Genomic DNA, 16,675 nt, shown 5'->3' with positions numbered 1-16,675 from the left:
TCCTATAAATTGTGGCCCTTAGTAACCTCTCTTTCATTCTTAGTCTTCAGGGTTTTATGGATTTTTGACAACATCAATATTTTCTAAAGTATCTATCAAAAGATTGAAATAACCCTGTGTGGGGTTTCCAACTTGGAGATATTTAATTCCATCTTTTAAAATTATAATTTGGTCATTGAGGGAACATGTAAAGGAGTAAGGAGAACCCCAGGGAACTGTTTTGATGCTGAATTTCTGAACCTTTTTGTAAGGTTGTATGGAAAGAGGGAGAGGGAGAGAAAGAGAGAGCTTTGTAATGAAACTCCAGGTTAGTATATTTTAGCTGATTTATTCTACAGGAGAAAGAACACTGCACTGGAGTCAGGACGGTTGATCTGTGATTTAGGATCTGGTAGTATCTAAAATGATTCACATCAATTTTAAAATTAAAAACAGCTAAAGAGTAAAATCTATCAAGTAATGAGTAATCAAGTAACCAAGGAAAAACAACTATGCTATTTTAGGCCAATAAACCTCTGCCTCAGTTTTCTTTTAAATTAAAAAAAAAATGTGGGAATCTATAATATTTATAAATTACTTTGTACCTGTTTAATTTCATGGTAAAAACCAAGCCAGTGTATTAATAATCGAGACTTGGAGTTCACAAAGATTACTCTGTTTTAACTTCTAACCTAAACCTAATCTAATTTGAATTATCCTTTCTTACATGCATTGATTTTTAGTTTTGATTTTTAACAAACTCCAATTTATAGGTATTGATGCTGCTATTTTTGGCAAAAGCATTTTTACTTACAGGAAATTTTATAGTCAGCAGTGTTGGTTGAAAATAGTGTGTTTCTGTTGAAGCATTTTTCTACCGTAGGTGGCTGACACTGATGGATATTTTTCAATTCATATTTCAGTGAGAGTGCCTCTACTTAGTTATAATTTTCCAGACTTAGAACAGAAGAATGTAAACCTTATGATTATGAGGTATATTCAGGAAAAAAGAAGTTTTGTGAACTCCGAGACTATCTCCTCCTTTACTTGACCCTTGACCTTAGCGCAGATGATGAGTTCTCTGAATGATGCCCTAAAAGAAAGTTGTCAAATTCATATCCTTCGAATAGTATTTTTAATTTAATTCAGTTCAACATTTGGAACCCGGCCATTATACACAGAGTATTTCACTTAAATCTCACAATAGTCTCTGAGAAGTAGGGGTTGCTTTATTTGATTTACAGATGAGTAGATTAAGACTGAGTGTAGGGGACATAAATTTCCCTACCTCATATACCTAATTAGTGGTGAAGCTAAGGTTTTCTCTTTAATTTTTCTGACTCTAAAGCTTATACTTATAAACATCGGGTTCAGAGTATCAGTTAGGATTCAGTTCTTGTGCGTGTAACAGCCACCTGACGGCAACTGCATGATCAAACGCGGCTTTATTCATCGCTTAGAACAAGCAGCGCACTGCTGGTGTAGATGCTTAAAGGCCCAAGAACCAAGCTCCTTCTGGCTTCCTCTTCTTCCATTCTCAGTGCGCGACTTTCATCCTCATTGTTGCAAGATAGCTGCTCTGTCTGCTGGTGTCAAGTATATACTCCAAGCAAGAGAAAAAAGACAAGCAAAGGAGGAAAAAATGCCTCTTATCTAAATTTAATCTTCTTTTCTTAATCAGAAAAATAATAGCTTACCTGGAAGTCTTTCATAATATAAATCCATTTATATCTCATTGAACACATCTACACATATGGCTATACCAAGCTTCAAGGGAGTTGAGGAATTATTTTTAAATTAAATTTAATGAGGTATAATTTACATACAATAAGACTCACATAATTATGTATACAGCTCTATGACCTTTGGCAAATGCATACACCTGTGTAATCACTGCCCCAATTAAGATACAGAACATTTCCATCTCGAAGAGGCAACACTAACTGAGCACTTTGCCATCTTGCATAAAATTGAGGTTTAGTTTTGAAAGGAAAAAGGAGTCAAATAATATTAGATAGGCTATAAGCAACATTGGAATACTAAGGTTAAATATTGATGCACTTAAATAAATGATGCTTTCAAAAAGCAAAATTGCAAAATGGGAAATACCCATAGGTGGCAGAAGACTTCTTAAAACATAAACTGGACAAAACTTCCAGATCTATTTGTGTCTCAGTTTTCATATATTAAAGAAATATATTTTAAAAGGTCTTGAAATGTGTCAAAATTTGTGTTTTAGATGAAATGAGATAATTTATGTGAAACACATTAAGATCTCTAAGTTCCATTCAATATGTAGAATTAAAGAATCAGTGTAAAGAATTGTATCTTTTTGAATCCTTAGAGGTGTTTCCTTTTAAAAATAATGATGAACTTGACTTACTGACCTGAAATATCACAACTGTGAAATTCAAATATAGTTGTAAATGTACTAACTCTTTAACTTATTAATGGTCTATAAATCAAAGCAACATGCAGCTCTAGGCAAAGGCAGTTTTTATATTTGTATTCTTATCAGTTCTCTTTCAAACTGTATCTCTTCCAGTTGGCTAAAAATGGCACTACATGTATAATTTCCTGAAACTGTCAGAACATATATACATTAATGTCTAATAACTTCCTGTGTAATTTCCCAGTTATTGCATATTTACTAAATAAATCTTGACAGTATTATGTATTCAGTGTGAAATATAAATTTCATTTTGAGAAATTAAACTCTTTATAGAATGAAATAATGCTGAACTTTTGGAGTGTATAGGAAGAACATCTTTTTTTATTTATTCTTTCTTTTGAAAAGAAACACTTTTGAAATTTACTCCTTGGGATCAGTTACAAAATTAAAAAATGAAAACCTATAGTGAGATTTTGAGGACAATGTTTACAACCTGAGCCCTTGATGGAATCCAATCATTTTTTAAATTTGTTACTCTCAGAATTTTGTCCGAACACTATTCTGAACTCAAATCTCTTACTAAAATGTGGCTGTTTTCTGTAAATGTTTATCATAACCAGTGTTAACCAATACTCATCTTTTTTTGTAATATAATTTATCTGTAGCTGAACATTATATTTGTGGAGTTGTACTATTCATTGTTGAAAGTGATGTATCTGGTAGTCCAGGATACTCATATCTTCTGGCCCATTACTTTTTTTCATTAAAAACTGTTAGTATTTTACATTAAAATCTCTGTGTTTTGTTAATAAAATTTTCAGGATGGATTCAGCACTGGCTTTGCTGGTCCTTGGGGAGGCTGCCAAATTAAACATGGACTGCTTGAAAACTTTAATGGACCTAATGAAAGATTTTCTTTTAAGCATTATGACTGTTCAGAATCAGGTAACAGTATATTTTATTGTTAATTTTGGTGGGCAAAAAAACTGAATAGAAGTAAAATCTTTTTGTCACTATTTAAATTGTATATCACATTAAGGCTTGTAATGAACATTTCTTTAAAAAAAAAAGATTTTATTGATTTATTTTTAGTGAGAGGGCAAAGGAGGGAGAGAAATATCAATAGGTTGCCTTTCAAATGCACCCCAACTAGGAATTGTGCCCTGACCTGGAATTGAACCAGTGACCTTTTGCCTTGAGGGACAATGCCCATCCAACTAAGCCATAACAGTCAGGGCCTAATGAGCAAGCATAACTTTGGAATAATGATTTTAACTGAGCATAAAATTAAATGCTTATTTACCCTATATCCCAGTATAGATTTATTGATAGAGATAGAGCTGTAGAAATATGTATCTACATACATACACACAAACATACATAAGAGGTACTTTAAATTTTATAACAAACAAGATCATATAGTCACATATGTTCTAGTTTCCTTTTTAAAATTTTTAAAATATATCATACAACACTTTTATTATATTTTATTAATATTTATATTTTAATAGGGATAATGTAATTATTCATTGTTAAACATTGAGTTTGTTTCTACAGTAAATATTCACAGTTATTACAACTACTACATGTTACATGTTAAACCCATGTAAAATCTAGTTTTTAATGAGTACACTTTAGAAATCTTTTTCTTTCTTTCTTTTTTTTTAATTGTTGTTCAGTTACAGTTGTCCCACCTTTTTCCCCATTGCTCACCCCTACCCCCCCACTCCCACAACTGTGGAACATTTACACAAAACAAATCTTTTTTTTAATGAGTACATTTGATTGTCTTTCAAGAAGTCTATAAAATTTGAAGATATTTCTTATAAGCACATTATATATTTCTTGTTATGACAGGGTATGTTTTATTATCTAATAACTATTTTCTCATTTTAGAAAGAAAAATGCAAAGTAGATGATTTTTCCTGGGCCTGGAATGTAGTCTACATACATATAACAGTACTCGCAGAAGCCTGCTTATATGCAGCTGTTTCTAGTTTGCGAAAAACTGCTTTTGTTGGTTTCTGTCACTGTAAAAGTTCACAAAAAGATATTTTACTCTTGGACAAATCAGAAGAACAGCCAGAATTGAGGAATACAAGTATTTTAGGTCTTTTGGACTATTTCTCTTCAAAAATGTCAGATAATTGTAAGTAAATTATTTTTCAACTTGATGAGAAATGTTTTTAAAATGTCCTTGTCTACATTTAATAATGAGCCTTTGACTTTAATAAAAAGTCAACATTTAAAGTTTGGAAATCATTTTAAATTCAGTAGGCCTTTTGCAAATTTAGGAATAATATTTCATACCATAGAAAATTTTAATCAATAATTTTAAAACAACTGAAACATAAAATAGAGCCAGTTGATTTATGATTCAAATTATATTCTTTGAAAACAGAGGATGACCTTGGGAGAACTTATGAAATGTATGTGTTTGTTTTATCTTTTTCACATAGGTTTCTCATCTATCATACTCTCCATTTTCTCTAGGCATCTACTGTTTCTCTTGTTCTTGCCCCACCCACAAAATTTCTCTTCAATATCTCAAATAATTTAGTACATTCTTCAGATATGACATCTCATTCTCCATCAGAATATACTTGTCTCATGTCTCAAGACTAAAGGTCATTTGCTACTGTTGTTTATGAGAGCTATAAGAATGAAATACTTTTATTTTTAAAATGGAACTACAGGGACAATATAAATTCAAAATTGTCCTTTTACATTGACTAGAACTTTTCTTAATGAATATCATTGTAGACAGTGTTATTATGGTCTGTTATGTATATGACTCTCACTTCCATTATATTATGAGATAATTCAGATTGCAAAATCAAGTCTAATTATATTTGCATTTAACCCAGTATATAGCCCAGTATTTAGCACATAGTAGATGGTCAATTAATCATAGAAGATTCATTATGTAATTAAACAAATCATTGAATTTAAAATATAATTTCAAGATTTTGAAAGCATCAAGGGAGGGAAGATAATTTCTTTTCTCAGGACCATAGTTCAATTATTATGTTTGAATATAATTTTAAATAATAAGACCTTACTAGTAGATATTAATTTTGTTCTCAAAAACTTGCTCACTGTTTTAAAATTACTTTCAATATACTTTTGGTTTAATCAGTGGGTTGGAACTTATCATTTCTGAGTGCAACTTGGTTGGCCTTTTTCTACTTTTCAAGAAGATTGTATTTATATTTCTTTCGCATGCCAATTTTAAACATATCTTCAGTCTCTGGTTTATAGTGTTCATAAAGTGAAGAGGTAGTCACCTATTTTGCTGTTCACGCTCTTAGGTATTCAGAATGGTCAGAAATCTTCTTATATAGCAGCTCAGAATATGATTATAATTTTTGATCTGTCACTAAACAGACTGATCTACTAATTTTAGATCTTCAACATTTTTGTTTAGCTGTGTAGAATTCTTTCTTTCTGTCTTCTTTCACTGTGATGGGTTCAGAAGATGTTTCTCAATGGGAGGGTCTTTATTCCCAGAAGCCCATTGGCCACGCTCTTGCCATGACCCCTGAACTCTGGCATAATTGCATGATGATAGGGTTGCATCATTCTGTGGATGTTCAAGTTTTTCAAACTCCTAAACAGTCTGATTTTTTTCTTCGGGGGAGTGATTATTTCATTGTATTCATTTGTTGTTTATTTTTCTTAAAAGTTTCTTATCTTTTTCTGAAGACTTTATTTTGGTGGTATAGGCACAGAGTTTGGTCAAATTCTTAAAAAAGATTATTGTCTTTTCTACTTATTATCTACAGTTTTACATTGCTCAGCATCCAAGATAACATACCTCAAATTTTCCTAGCTCAAATATTGTTCTCTTACCCTATAATTCTTTCTGTATCAATGGAAGACCTATTGAGAATTTTATAGGCATTTATTTGAGTTTTCTGCCTTCTGAGAAATAGTACACATTATAGAGAGAAATCTGTGCCCTTGAACTTGCCTAGTATATAGTCATCCTTGGTCATTGTTTTCTCATCTTTATATATCTGAATGAGCACTTGTTTCTACTTAGTATTATTGAATTTAATATAAAAGGAAATGCATGATATCCAAGAAACAACAAATTCTGATTATTTTCATGTGTCCCTAGGTGAGACAGCCATGTGGATATCTGTACTATAAATGATGGTCTTGGTAAAGTTTGATACTTTTGTTTAATTACTTATTAAATAAGCCCTGTAGGAACTTCTGAATCTCCTTGTACCAATCACTAGACAATATTATGGATCAAAAAGCTTCTCTACAGATCACCTGGTGTCAACATTTCATTCTTTTAAATGGCACTCTAATAGAGAGGAAGGAGGCTATCCCTAACAGACTGAGTTCTGGAAGGAGGTGCCCTTTGTACATTCACAGGCCGTGCAGACGGATGACTCTTTTGTTTTTGCACAATGCACAATGTCCTTCTTATGTTTTCACTTGACCTCAGCAATGAAATACTTAACCAGTATTTGTCCATATTTTCTCAACCCAATGGGCAAATGGGTGTTTCTAGCTGTGGAATACCTTTAAAGATTTGATCTACAATAATGAGGAAAGACATCAAAATTGACTCTTCCACGGTCAAAAGTCAATACACTTGTAGTGACACCAAATGTCTTGTACAAGTCATAAATAATAGTGGCATTTGTCTCAGAATGATTCTGGGTATTCTAAAATCCTCAATACTTACAGCATCTTTGTGATTTCTTGTGGGAAATGTCTAAAGTAAGTTGATTATTTGATGGCTGTTTGGTTAAAGACATTTCATGAATGTGAGAAAATTGTGCATTTTTTTTTCATCTGTCAGAACCAGAGAATATACTTCCTCTGTATGTGAATGTTTCATCTCCTTCTCATGTTTGTATTGGATTTTTGGCTTTCTTGTATCAGTCACCCCATAAAAAGCCATTACTTTACATGACTGTACAATGTAGTCAAATATTTCACCAGTCAAATGATAGGGCTTAAAAATGGTGTTGATGTGACTCATTATAACCTGTATCTTTGTAGCATCACTGATTGATTTTCTACATGGGGAAAAATGGTTGTTGATAATGACCTCTCATTCCACAAGAGCATAGGAAATTACTCCAAAAAGGAGCATCATTTCTGCAGGCCTTGGCAACATAAATACTGAACAGTATAAGTCTGCTTTTTGAGAAAGTGATATAAAGAGCCTAAAGCTGCTGCTTTATTTAATTGAAAATATTTTTTTCTCATAATTTTATCCTTTAAGTAAGTAAATTGGAGTGAAAGAACTGGTTCTGGTGTTACATGGATTTGTATTTTAATTCTGTCACTTGTATCTTGGAATCCTAGGTCAAATTATTTAAACTAGCTGACTTGAATTCTTTACCTGACAATTATGATAAGAATACTATTCAAATCATAGGACCTTTTGTGAGTAAAAGGTAGAAACATATAAACACTTGTCACAGAACTTTGTGCATAGGACAGTCCAATGAATGTTAACAGATACTACGAGTGTTAATGTTATTGTTAACACTGTTGTAATAATGAGTAAATATCAGTGAGGGAGAATTTTTATAATACTTATTTCTATGTACACTTTGTGTTCTGGGGATACTCTTTCACTTACATACAAAGAGATGACACTACAAACATTTAGAAATGGTGTCAATAGCCTCTTTATGAAAAAGTCAAATAGTGTTCTTATGAACCATTTTTATATAAAGACTTTAATATAAAGAAACAATTCAAACAGTAATGTTGTGAAGACAATGTTACAGGAAACTAAAGTAATGACTTCCATGAAGATAATTTCCTGGTGATCTAATCTGACGCAGGAGCAGAACTTGAAGAATCTACAGGAATGAATGACTATTTAGCCTGTGCCTTTTTCATTCTGAGATTTTTGTGTCAGACAAGACTTTCTTAGAATCAGATGTCCATTAATTCAGTACTGAGCTCTCTCATCTGTGACTGAATTGCTGATTTTGGTATTTTGGTTAAATAGAAATTTCTATATATGCTTATAAATACCAACTGTGTATTTAACAGTTGGTTGAAAGTCAAGGTGTCTGACTTGAGTTATGTGTTTTATGGAGGACCGTTCTGTATGCCTGCTGCTATGGACTGAGTTGTGTCCTTTCCCTAAATCCATATGTTGAAACCATAAAACCCAATGTGACTATATTTGGAAATGGGGCCTAAAAGGAAGTAATTCAATAGAGGCATGGCTGTGGGGCCCTGATATGAAATAATTAGTGTCCTTATAAGAAAAGACACACCAGAGAGCTCACTCTCTCTACCATGTGAGGACACAGCATGAAGGCAGCCATTTAAAAGCCAGGAAGACAGCGCCCACCATAAACAGAATCAGCTGGCACCCTGACCTTGGACATTCCAACATCCAGAACAGTGAGAAAATAGATACATTTCCATTGTTTAAGACTCCTGGCCTATGGTATTGTATATTGTTGTGCAACCTAAGCAGCTTAATTCACCTCTCAATTGTAGTGTGCTATTGGCAGGTTTGAATATGTTCAAGTGCCTGAGTAACTCCTTCTTAGAAACAAATTTTTGCAGCATAGTCTCCAGAAAAGATAATTTAAGGTGGAAAAGTTGAGAAAACATGATTAAAAATTAATTTATTTTTACCTGATCCCTGTTAAAGTGCTGATTTTTTAAATTGTTGTTCAGTTATAGTTGTCTCACCTTTTCCCCATTGGTCTCCCCTGCCCCCCACAGTCAATCCCACAGTCAATCCCCACCATTGTCCATGCCCATGGGTCCTCTTCGCTTGTCCTTTCTCCTTCTTTCCCTCATTATCCTCTTCCTCTCACTCCTCTGGTCACTGTCAATTTGTTTTTTATTTCCAAGTCTCTGGTTCTATTTTGCTCATTTGTTTGTTTTGTTGATTAGGTTCCGCTTATAGGTGAGATCACATGGTATTTGTTTTTTACCACCTGGTTTATTTTTGCGAAGCATTTTGTCAATAGGTCATAAAGAATAGTAATAGCTAACATTTAACAAGCTCATACTATGTGTCAGGCACTATTCTAAGCACTTAACAGGTATCACTTAACTCATTAATTATTAAAACAAGACTAGACTGTAGATATCCATATTATCCCAATTTTGTAGATAATTAAACTAAAATAATGAGAGTTTATCTGTGCAAGAAAATATAGTTAGTAAATGATACATCTGAGACTTAACACAGTAGTATGGCTTCAGAGTCCATTCTAATAGCTAATCCATTATGCTGAACTACCTAGGTTAGTTGACCTATCAAATGAAATTTTTCAAAATTATCATTTACATGTTGAATAATGTGAAAAAGATGACTGAGAAACTGTCTGACAGTCATCATCCTACAACAATATCTATATCATGGATGGGTCCTTATTTTCAATGTACATTACTAGGCCTTGTTCTAAGAGTTTGGATAAAAACCCAGAAGTGGAGTTCAGGAGTCTCTATTACTAAACCACTTATGACATTATAGTTTAAGAAAACCTAGCCTATAAATTTAGCTGTTAAACAAAGTAGTAAAATGTTGTCCTCATAGAGAAAAATTGATGTTTCAGATTTTTATGTATCCAGCCAGTTAGTATTTACAGAAGATGATTTATATATAACTTTACAAAGAGGGAAACAGCTTTGTGTGGTACACTATATTCAAAATGCCATATTCTGTGTTCCTACTTTGGTTTTCAGAGTGGTAAAATGGTAGATTTTTAACAAGCTTGGTTATCTGGAATCTGTTGTAAACACTTAGAAATGGTATATTCTGTCAGAAATCAACAGACACTAATTTGGTGTCTCATATAAGAAATAGAAAATACTAAAAATATTGTTGATAATGTACTTTTCATCCAATGCACAATCTCTTTTAGATCATCTGCAAATAGTTCACAATGACATCCTGCTTAAGTGTCAACAGAGATACAGAACTCCCGATCTCCCCAAGCAGGTCCTCTTCCACTTTTGAACACTGTGAAAGATTCTCCCTTACATTAAAATGAAGTCAATCTTTTAATATATCCCAAACTTTGGCTTCAGCTTTGCCTGTTGGAGGCAATCCAGCAAAGTCTACTCCATTCCCCACGTGTAAGATCTTTAAATATTTGAAGATAATTGCATTGGTTCTCTTTTTCCACCTCTCCACTTCGTCATGGTCTCCCATTTCTTTGCTTACTGCCAAGTTCCTGTGTAACGTTTTTAAATACATGACAAACATACTTTCAATGTGGTTTATAATGAACTTTTTAAGTTTGTTGGAAGATTATAGTGTTGTTAACTTTGAATTTGTAATGATTTATTCCAGAGTGATATTGTGATGTGAAGAAAGTGGGACCCAAGTATTTTTTCATTCAGGTTTATCTATGAATGGAAAAATATAACTTCCAAGCAGGAAGGAAAAATAAAACTTTCAAGCAGTAACAAAAGAAGTATCATAAATCAAAGAAGACATGATTAGAAGATTTAACTACATAAAAATGTGCAATATCTGTGCAGAAAAAAAATGAGAAAAATACAAATGAGAGGTAGAAAATATATATATGTGTATATATATACACATCTATGAAATAGAGAGAATAATAATGAAAAGAAATATCACTTGTCATTACTACTGCCATCCTCAGGTCTCAGAACTTGTTAGATGGCCATAATTGGATCAAGACGAACTCGTCTCTCCGAGCATCGTTGCTTCTTTACTGCATACCTTCCAAGCTCAAGCAATCACTTAGCTTCTAGATTACTGCAAAAAGCTAAAAGTTTTTTCTGTTTCTCAGATACTCCCTAGAATCCATTTTACACCAAGAAGCCAAGTGAGTCAACTCCCTTCTTTATTTAAAATGCTCTGTTAGCTTTTTATTACACCAAAAATAAATTCCAAACTTTTACCTGTGGCCTAGGCTTGGTCATTTAGTGTGCCCCCCCAGCGGGCAGGCCTACCTGACATCATCTTGTCCCACGAATCCCGCCCCACCAGGCGTCTTATATTCCATCCATTCCGTCCTTCTGCTTCTCTAAATGACCATTGTATTCTTGATCCTAAGACTTTCCTTTTCTATCCCCCAATGCTGGGTATACTTTTCCAAGTTCCTAGGATGGTAACTTTTTTCATTAGACCTTAGCTTGAATACCTTGTCCTCATGGAAGTCTTCTCTCACTCTGCCTACAGTGGTTTTCTTCTCGTCATTGTTGGTCACATTACCATCTTTTATTATTTTTGTAACACTCATTATGAACTGATACTGTTCTGTTTGCTTTCTTAGCCATCTGTCTTTCTCCACAGAACTGTGTCCGGAAAGCAGTCACACTGCCTTCGTCTTTGGTATGCAGACCAGTGGCTGGCACATGGCACCAACTCAGGAAACACTTGTTAACTGCCTGGCTCGCCGGCTGGTTCTTGGCTGTTGGTTTCTTGGCATCCATCTCGTTTCTTTCACTCTACGTGATATTTCATACAGACAGTGTTTTAAACAACACCTTACATTCAAGTTACCTTTCAGTGATACATGCCATCCTGTGGTGTACTCATTTATACTCATTCATATGAATAGAATTATTCATATTGCATAATCACTGGATATGTGAAATCTAAATGTCTAGACTGGAAATTGAAAGCCTTCAAGGAGTTTAAACACTAAAATAAAGCTACAACAAAAGGAGCATAATATCAGTTTTTAAACATCACAGTTTCTTAATAAATTTTCAAGATTTATTAAGAATTTTATTTTGGTTCAGCTTTGTTATGTCCTACGATACTGTCTGCTTAGCTGCGAAGAGACACATTTTCTCTCAGTATATTTAAAGTGACATCTTCGATTGCTGCCACAGGACCACTCAAAGCAGAACAGAAGAGTGCCGTATGCCACAGTCTGGTCCCTGGATGAGGAGCTACATAGCGGACATGCTTCCCGGCAAATGTCTGGACGTGCACATTAGAATGCTTTCTACCTTTTATGACAGTTGTAACACATCCCATCTGTTTTCAGAAGGTTTTTTCCTTCATTAACTGTCAGTCAGTTGAATGTAATAGATTCTTCCTATAAATATTATTCATAAACAACACTTCACTGTAGTTTAAATCAATAGGTGAATAGCTCACTTTAAAAAGCAATGGTATTTTAAAAAGTTTTTTGAGTTTTTGAGAACACAGTTCTCAGAATATATTTTATGAGTTCATCACTGGTCTTGTGCAGTCTAAAAGCAAACAATATTCAGCTCAATGATTCAAATAGTGTAGACTTACAAAATATTGTTCCTCAATAAACAATAATTTAGAATATATGAAGGGAGGTGGTTTGGACATACTTTTACCAATCATTCTTTTTAATGTAAAGTATTTGGGAGTCTATAAGTTAATTTATAAATTAGTTAAAATCCACAGTATGTCTTACTTAATCATATTGTTCAAAAACTGCTTTTTTATTTTAGAGTTTCGCAATTTCTCAGTTATTAAAGATTCATAATTATTTCTTTATTCATATTTAGCTCAACCTTTAGTTTTTTGTTAGTTACTCACAGTTCTATAATTTTGTTTCTGTTGTTTTACTTGAATTTTAGTTATATTTTTACAACAAGCTTTGGGACACTAAAAATTATATTTTTCTCATACCCCACCATGTCTCAGTTTCCAAATAATATCTGTCTCCTTTCTTCCCATATAGGCTCTTCTGCATAATTGCATTTCTGCAAGCAATTTCATTGTTGCAGTTTCCTGAGCTTAAAGATGTATTTTTCCTTTTCACTTAATTCCTTCTATCTCCTCCATAGTTAACAATTCTTATTAGATCTTCTTCACTTTGTTCTTTACTCTCCAAGCTCCTGCTGCTCTTCACAGTAACGAGCTAGATTACCTCATAAAACACCCATATTGGCTTCCCAGTTTATTGCTTGAATAGCCATAATGTTTCATTGAGTAAATATATGCTCAAACATTTACTATTTAATCTGACCCTATTTATTTTTAGTTGTTTTATCTTATCCATTTCCAATATGAACTCTCCCCCTCAGTTCAATTTGAGATCCTCATGATCTTCCTCTACTTTCTCTATTCTTAGAGCTACTTCTCTGCCAGGAGTCAGTGGGCATGGGTGAGCACGGTTCCTGCTGGGTGCCTTTGCAGATGGGGCCACCTGCAGAACCATGGTTGAGCAGGGCTGGGGCCTGGTTCTGGGACTGCATCTGGATCTGCAGATCTCAGGCCTGTTACCAGGAGTGCAAATGGATTTGGCTCCCACCTGGTCCCTGGGCATGCTCCTGCCAGATCCGTGGGTGGGTTCTCCCCATTTGGGTTCCTGGGTGCACAGAACTGCCTCTGGACTATGGTAGAGTAAGGCTGAAGCCAGGTCACAGAGCTGATTCACTGGTGGCAGTCAGGTTCAAAGTCAATGGGTCTCTTACCAAAGGCACCAACAGGTGTGGGTCCTCCATGGTCCTTTGGTGGTTGGGGCTGGTAGCAGTACTGTGGACAGGCAGGGTTAAAGCTGAGTTCACAGAAGGTCAGGACTATTTCCTTGCAGGTCCACGGACTGCATCACGGGCATCAGACCTGATACATGGGTCCAGACCAGCCTTATCAAATCGGCCCTCCGCAGTGCTGGGCTCCAATGGGATTTCCCAGCCTCCTACCTCAATCCCAAGGTTCTCCCAAATGCAATTTTATTCATAGGATGGCTGCCAAATTGTGTTTCTGTGAGGGTGTGAGGATGGGAGACTTTTGACTACACCTTCATGCTAACATCACTCCCCATGTAATATGGAAGCTCACGTTCCTTTCTATTATTCTAAGTATAATATGGTCTACATAGCAGGACTGTAATGAGGACTAGAATAAGGGCACCTAGTAGGTACTTTCAAATATAGCAGTACACTTGTTTTAACTAGTAAAGTTTTTATGAGGGGAAAATTATATTTTAAAAGAATTGGCTGTCACACAAAGTCAAATCTACCTTTGTTTCCATGTATTCTCCCTTTGCTCTCTTTATGCTACACCCTTTTTTCCCTCTGGTAATCATCATACTGCGGTCTGTGTCTGTGAGTTTTGTTTGTTGGGTTTTTTTGTTGTTGATAAGTGTTTGTTGATTTTCCTTAATCCCTTCACTTTTTTCACTCAGCCCCCAACCCCACCTCCATTCTGACAGCTGTCAGTCTGCTCTCTGTATCTATGAATCTGTTTCTCGTTTTTGTTAGTTTAATTTGTTCATTAGATTTCACATATATACAATATATAGATGACATAGGATTTTATACATGAAACCTATATAATTTTGTTAACCAATGTCACCCCAATAAATTCAATTGAACAAATTTTAAAAATTGATTTGACCACTTAATTGTAGCCTCATATTTGCAGCTTATATTTTCTCTTCTAAAGTATCAACAACAGAAAGGATAGAGGGTGATTTAAGTTTGAAAGCTGGACGTATATCTTCTCCCATTTTCAAAATGTGTATGTACTTTCTCTTCTGCCTCCTCCTTCTACCTTCTAGCTTCTTCCTTTCCTGTGAATGGATTAGAAGCTGGGAATTAGAAGGAGAAGTACTTGTCTGAATTGGAGAGGCTTTGCTGAATGGATAAGATTAGACCAGGCTCCACCTCGTTCCCTCACTAGCCAGCTTCATGATGTTAGGAACTTTTATACCAACCTGAAGCTCACGTTCCTTTCTTTTTTTTTTTTTTTTTAATTTATTTATTGTTATTTAATTACAGTTGTATGCCTTTTCCCCCATCCCTTCACCCCACCCCAGGTGAACCCACTTCCCTCCCCCCTCTCCACCCTCCCCCTTGGATTTGTTCATGTGTCCTTTATAGTAGTTCCTGTAATCCCCTCTACCCACTGTCCCCGCCCCCACCCCCCACCCCCGCCCTTGCTATTGTTACATTGTTCTTAACTTCAATGTCTCTGGTTATATTTTGTTTGCTTTTTCCTTCTATTGCTTATGTTCCAGTTAAAGGTGAGATCATATGGTATTTGTCCCTCACTTCCTGGCTTATTTCACTTAGCATAATGCTCTCCAGTTTCATCCATGCTGTTGCAAAGGGTATAAGCTCCTTCTTTCTCTCTGCTGCGTAGAATTCCATTGTGTAAATATACCATAGTTTTTGGATCCACTCGTTTGCTGATGGGCACTTCGGTTGCTTCCAGTATTTGGCTATTGTAAATTGTGCTGCTATGAACATTGGGGTGCACAGATTCTTTTGGATTGGTGTTTCAGTGTTCTTAGGGTATAATCCCAGCAGCGGAATTACTGGGTCAAAGGGCAGTTCCATTTTTAGTTTTCTGAGGAAATTCCATATTGTTTTCCACAGTGGCCTCACCAGTCTGCATTCCCACCAACAGTGCACGAGGGTTCCCTTTTCTCCGCATCCTCTCCAACATTTGTTTGTGGATTTGTTTATGTTGGCCATTCTGACTGGTGTGAGATGATACCTCATTGTGGTTTTAATTTGCATCTCTCTGATGGCTAGTGATGCTGAGCATCTTTTCATACGTTCCTTTCTATTATTCTAAGTATAATATGGTCTACATAGCAGGACTGTAATGAGGGCTCAAATAAGGGCACCTAGTAGGTACTCTTAAGTGTTCTAGTTATAATCATAGTGATTATTATTATTAGCCTAGATTATAAAAGTCTAGATTGAATTAGGAAAACTTGAGGATTGTGATTTTTCAGATTGTGACTTTTCAAGAAGGGCATGGATGAGTTCCAACATCACCAGGATTTGGAGGGAAAGTACTATACAGACTTTATTTGGCTTTAAAACTCTTCCATCTCCCTTTCTGAACCTTCTCTTCCTCACCCTTAACTTCATATTACTTTTACGACCTGTATTACTTCATTCTCCAAATTTACTTATCCCCTCATTGCTTAAATTAGAATTCTCTTTTCCTGAATAGTATTGCATAGCAATATGCCATCTAAGTGGGAAATAATTAACATAAAGAGTAAAGAGAAACTTCTTCCTCTTTTCTGTAAGGGAAATGAATATTTTAAAAGTAGAACTGGATAATTTATGTAAATATCTAATTGATATATAAGTTTTAGACGTGACTTAGACTTTTTTCTGATTAATTACTCTCTTTCCCCTATTTCAATTGACTTATGTATCTGTTGTTAAAAAAAAATCTTTCAGCCTATAATGATATCAGAAATTTTTGTTTACTTCTCACATATTTTCAACACTTTATTTTTGGTTCAAATGCTGTGTTTCATAGGTTGATCATTCTTATAACAGCCAGTGATTTTTCTCCTGTTTCTCTGATTTATTATAAAAATCTATCATGGTGCTTTAAGTATTCATATTGCC

General features: G+C 34.6%; 1 protein-coding gene across 6 annotated transcripts in view; it reads left to right on the top strand.

Moving 5' to 3' along the window:
- Nucleotides 1-16,675, top strand: part of TMEM232 (transmembrane protein 232) — a 168,195-nt gene that overhangs the window by 55,284 nt on the left and 96,236 nt on the right. For all 6 annotated transcript variants that reach the window (XM_053911325.2, XM_053911326.2, XM_045197625.3 and 3 more), the window contains 2 exons: nucleotides 3,193-3,316; nucleotides 4,268-4,520. In XM_053911325.2, coding sequence (XP_053767300.1) covers nucleotides 3,193-3,316; nucleotides 4,268-4,520 — 377 coding nt within the window. The remainder of the gene's footprint in view (nucleotides 1-3,192; nucleotides 3,317-4,267; nucleotides 4,521-16,675) is intronic.

The sequence above is a fragment of the Desmodus rotundus genome, chromosome 1 (assembly GCF_022682495.2).
Source record: "Desmodus rotundus isolate HL8 chromosome 1, HLdesRot8A.1, whole genome shotgun sequence".
Taxonomy (NCBI): Eukaryota; Metazoa; Chordata; class Mammalia; order Chiroptera; family Phyllostomidae; genus Desmodus; species Desmodus rotundus.
This window is presented reverse-complemented; position numbering and strand designations above follow the sequence as displayed.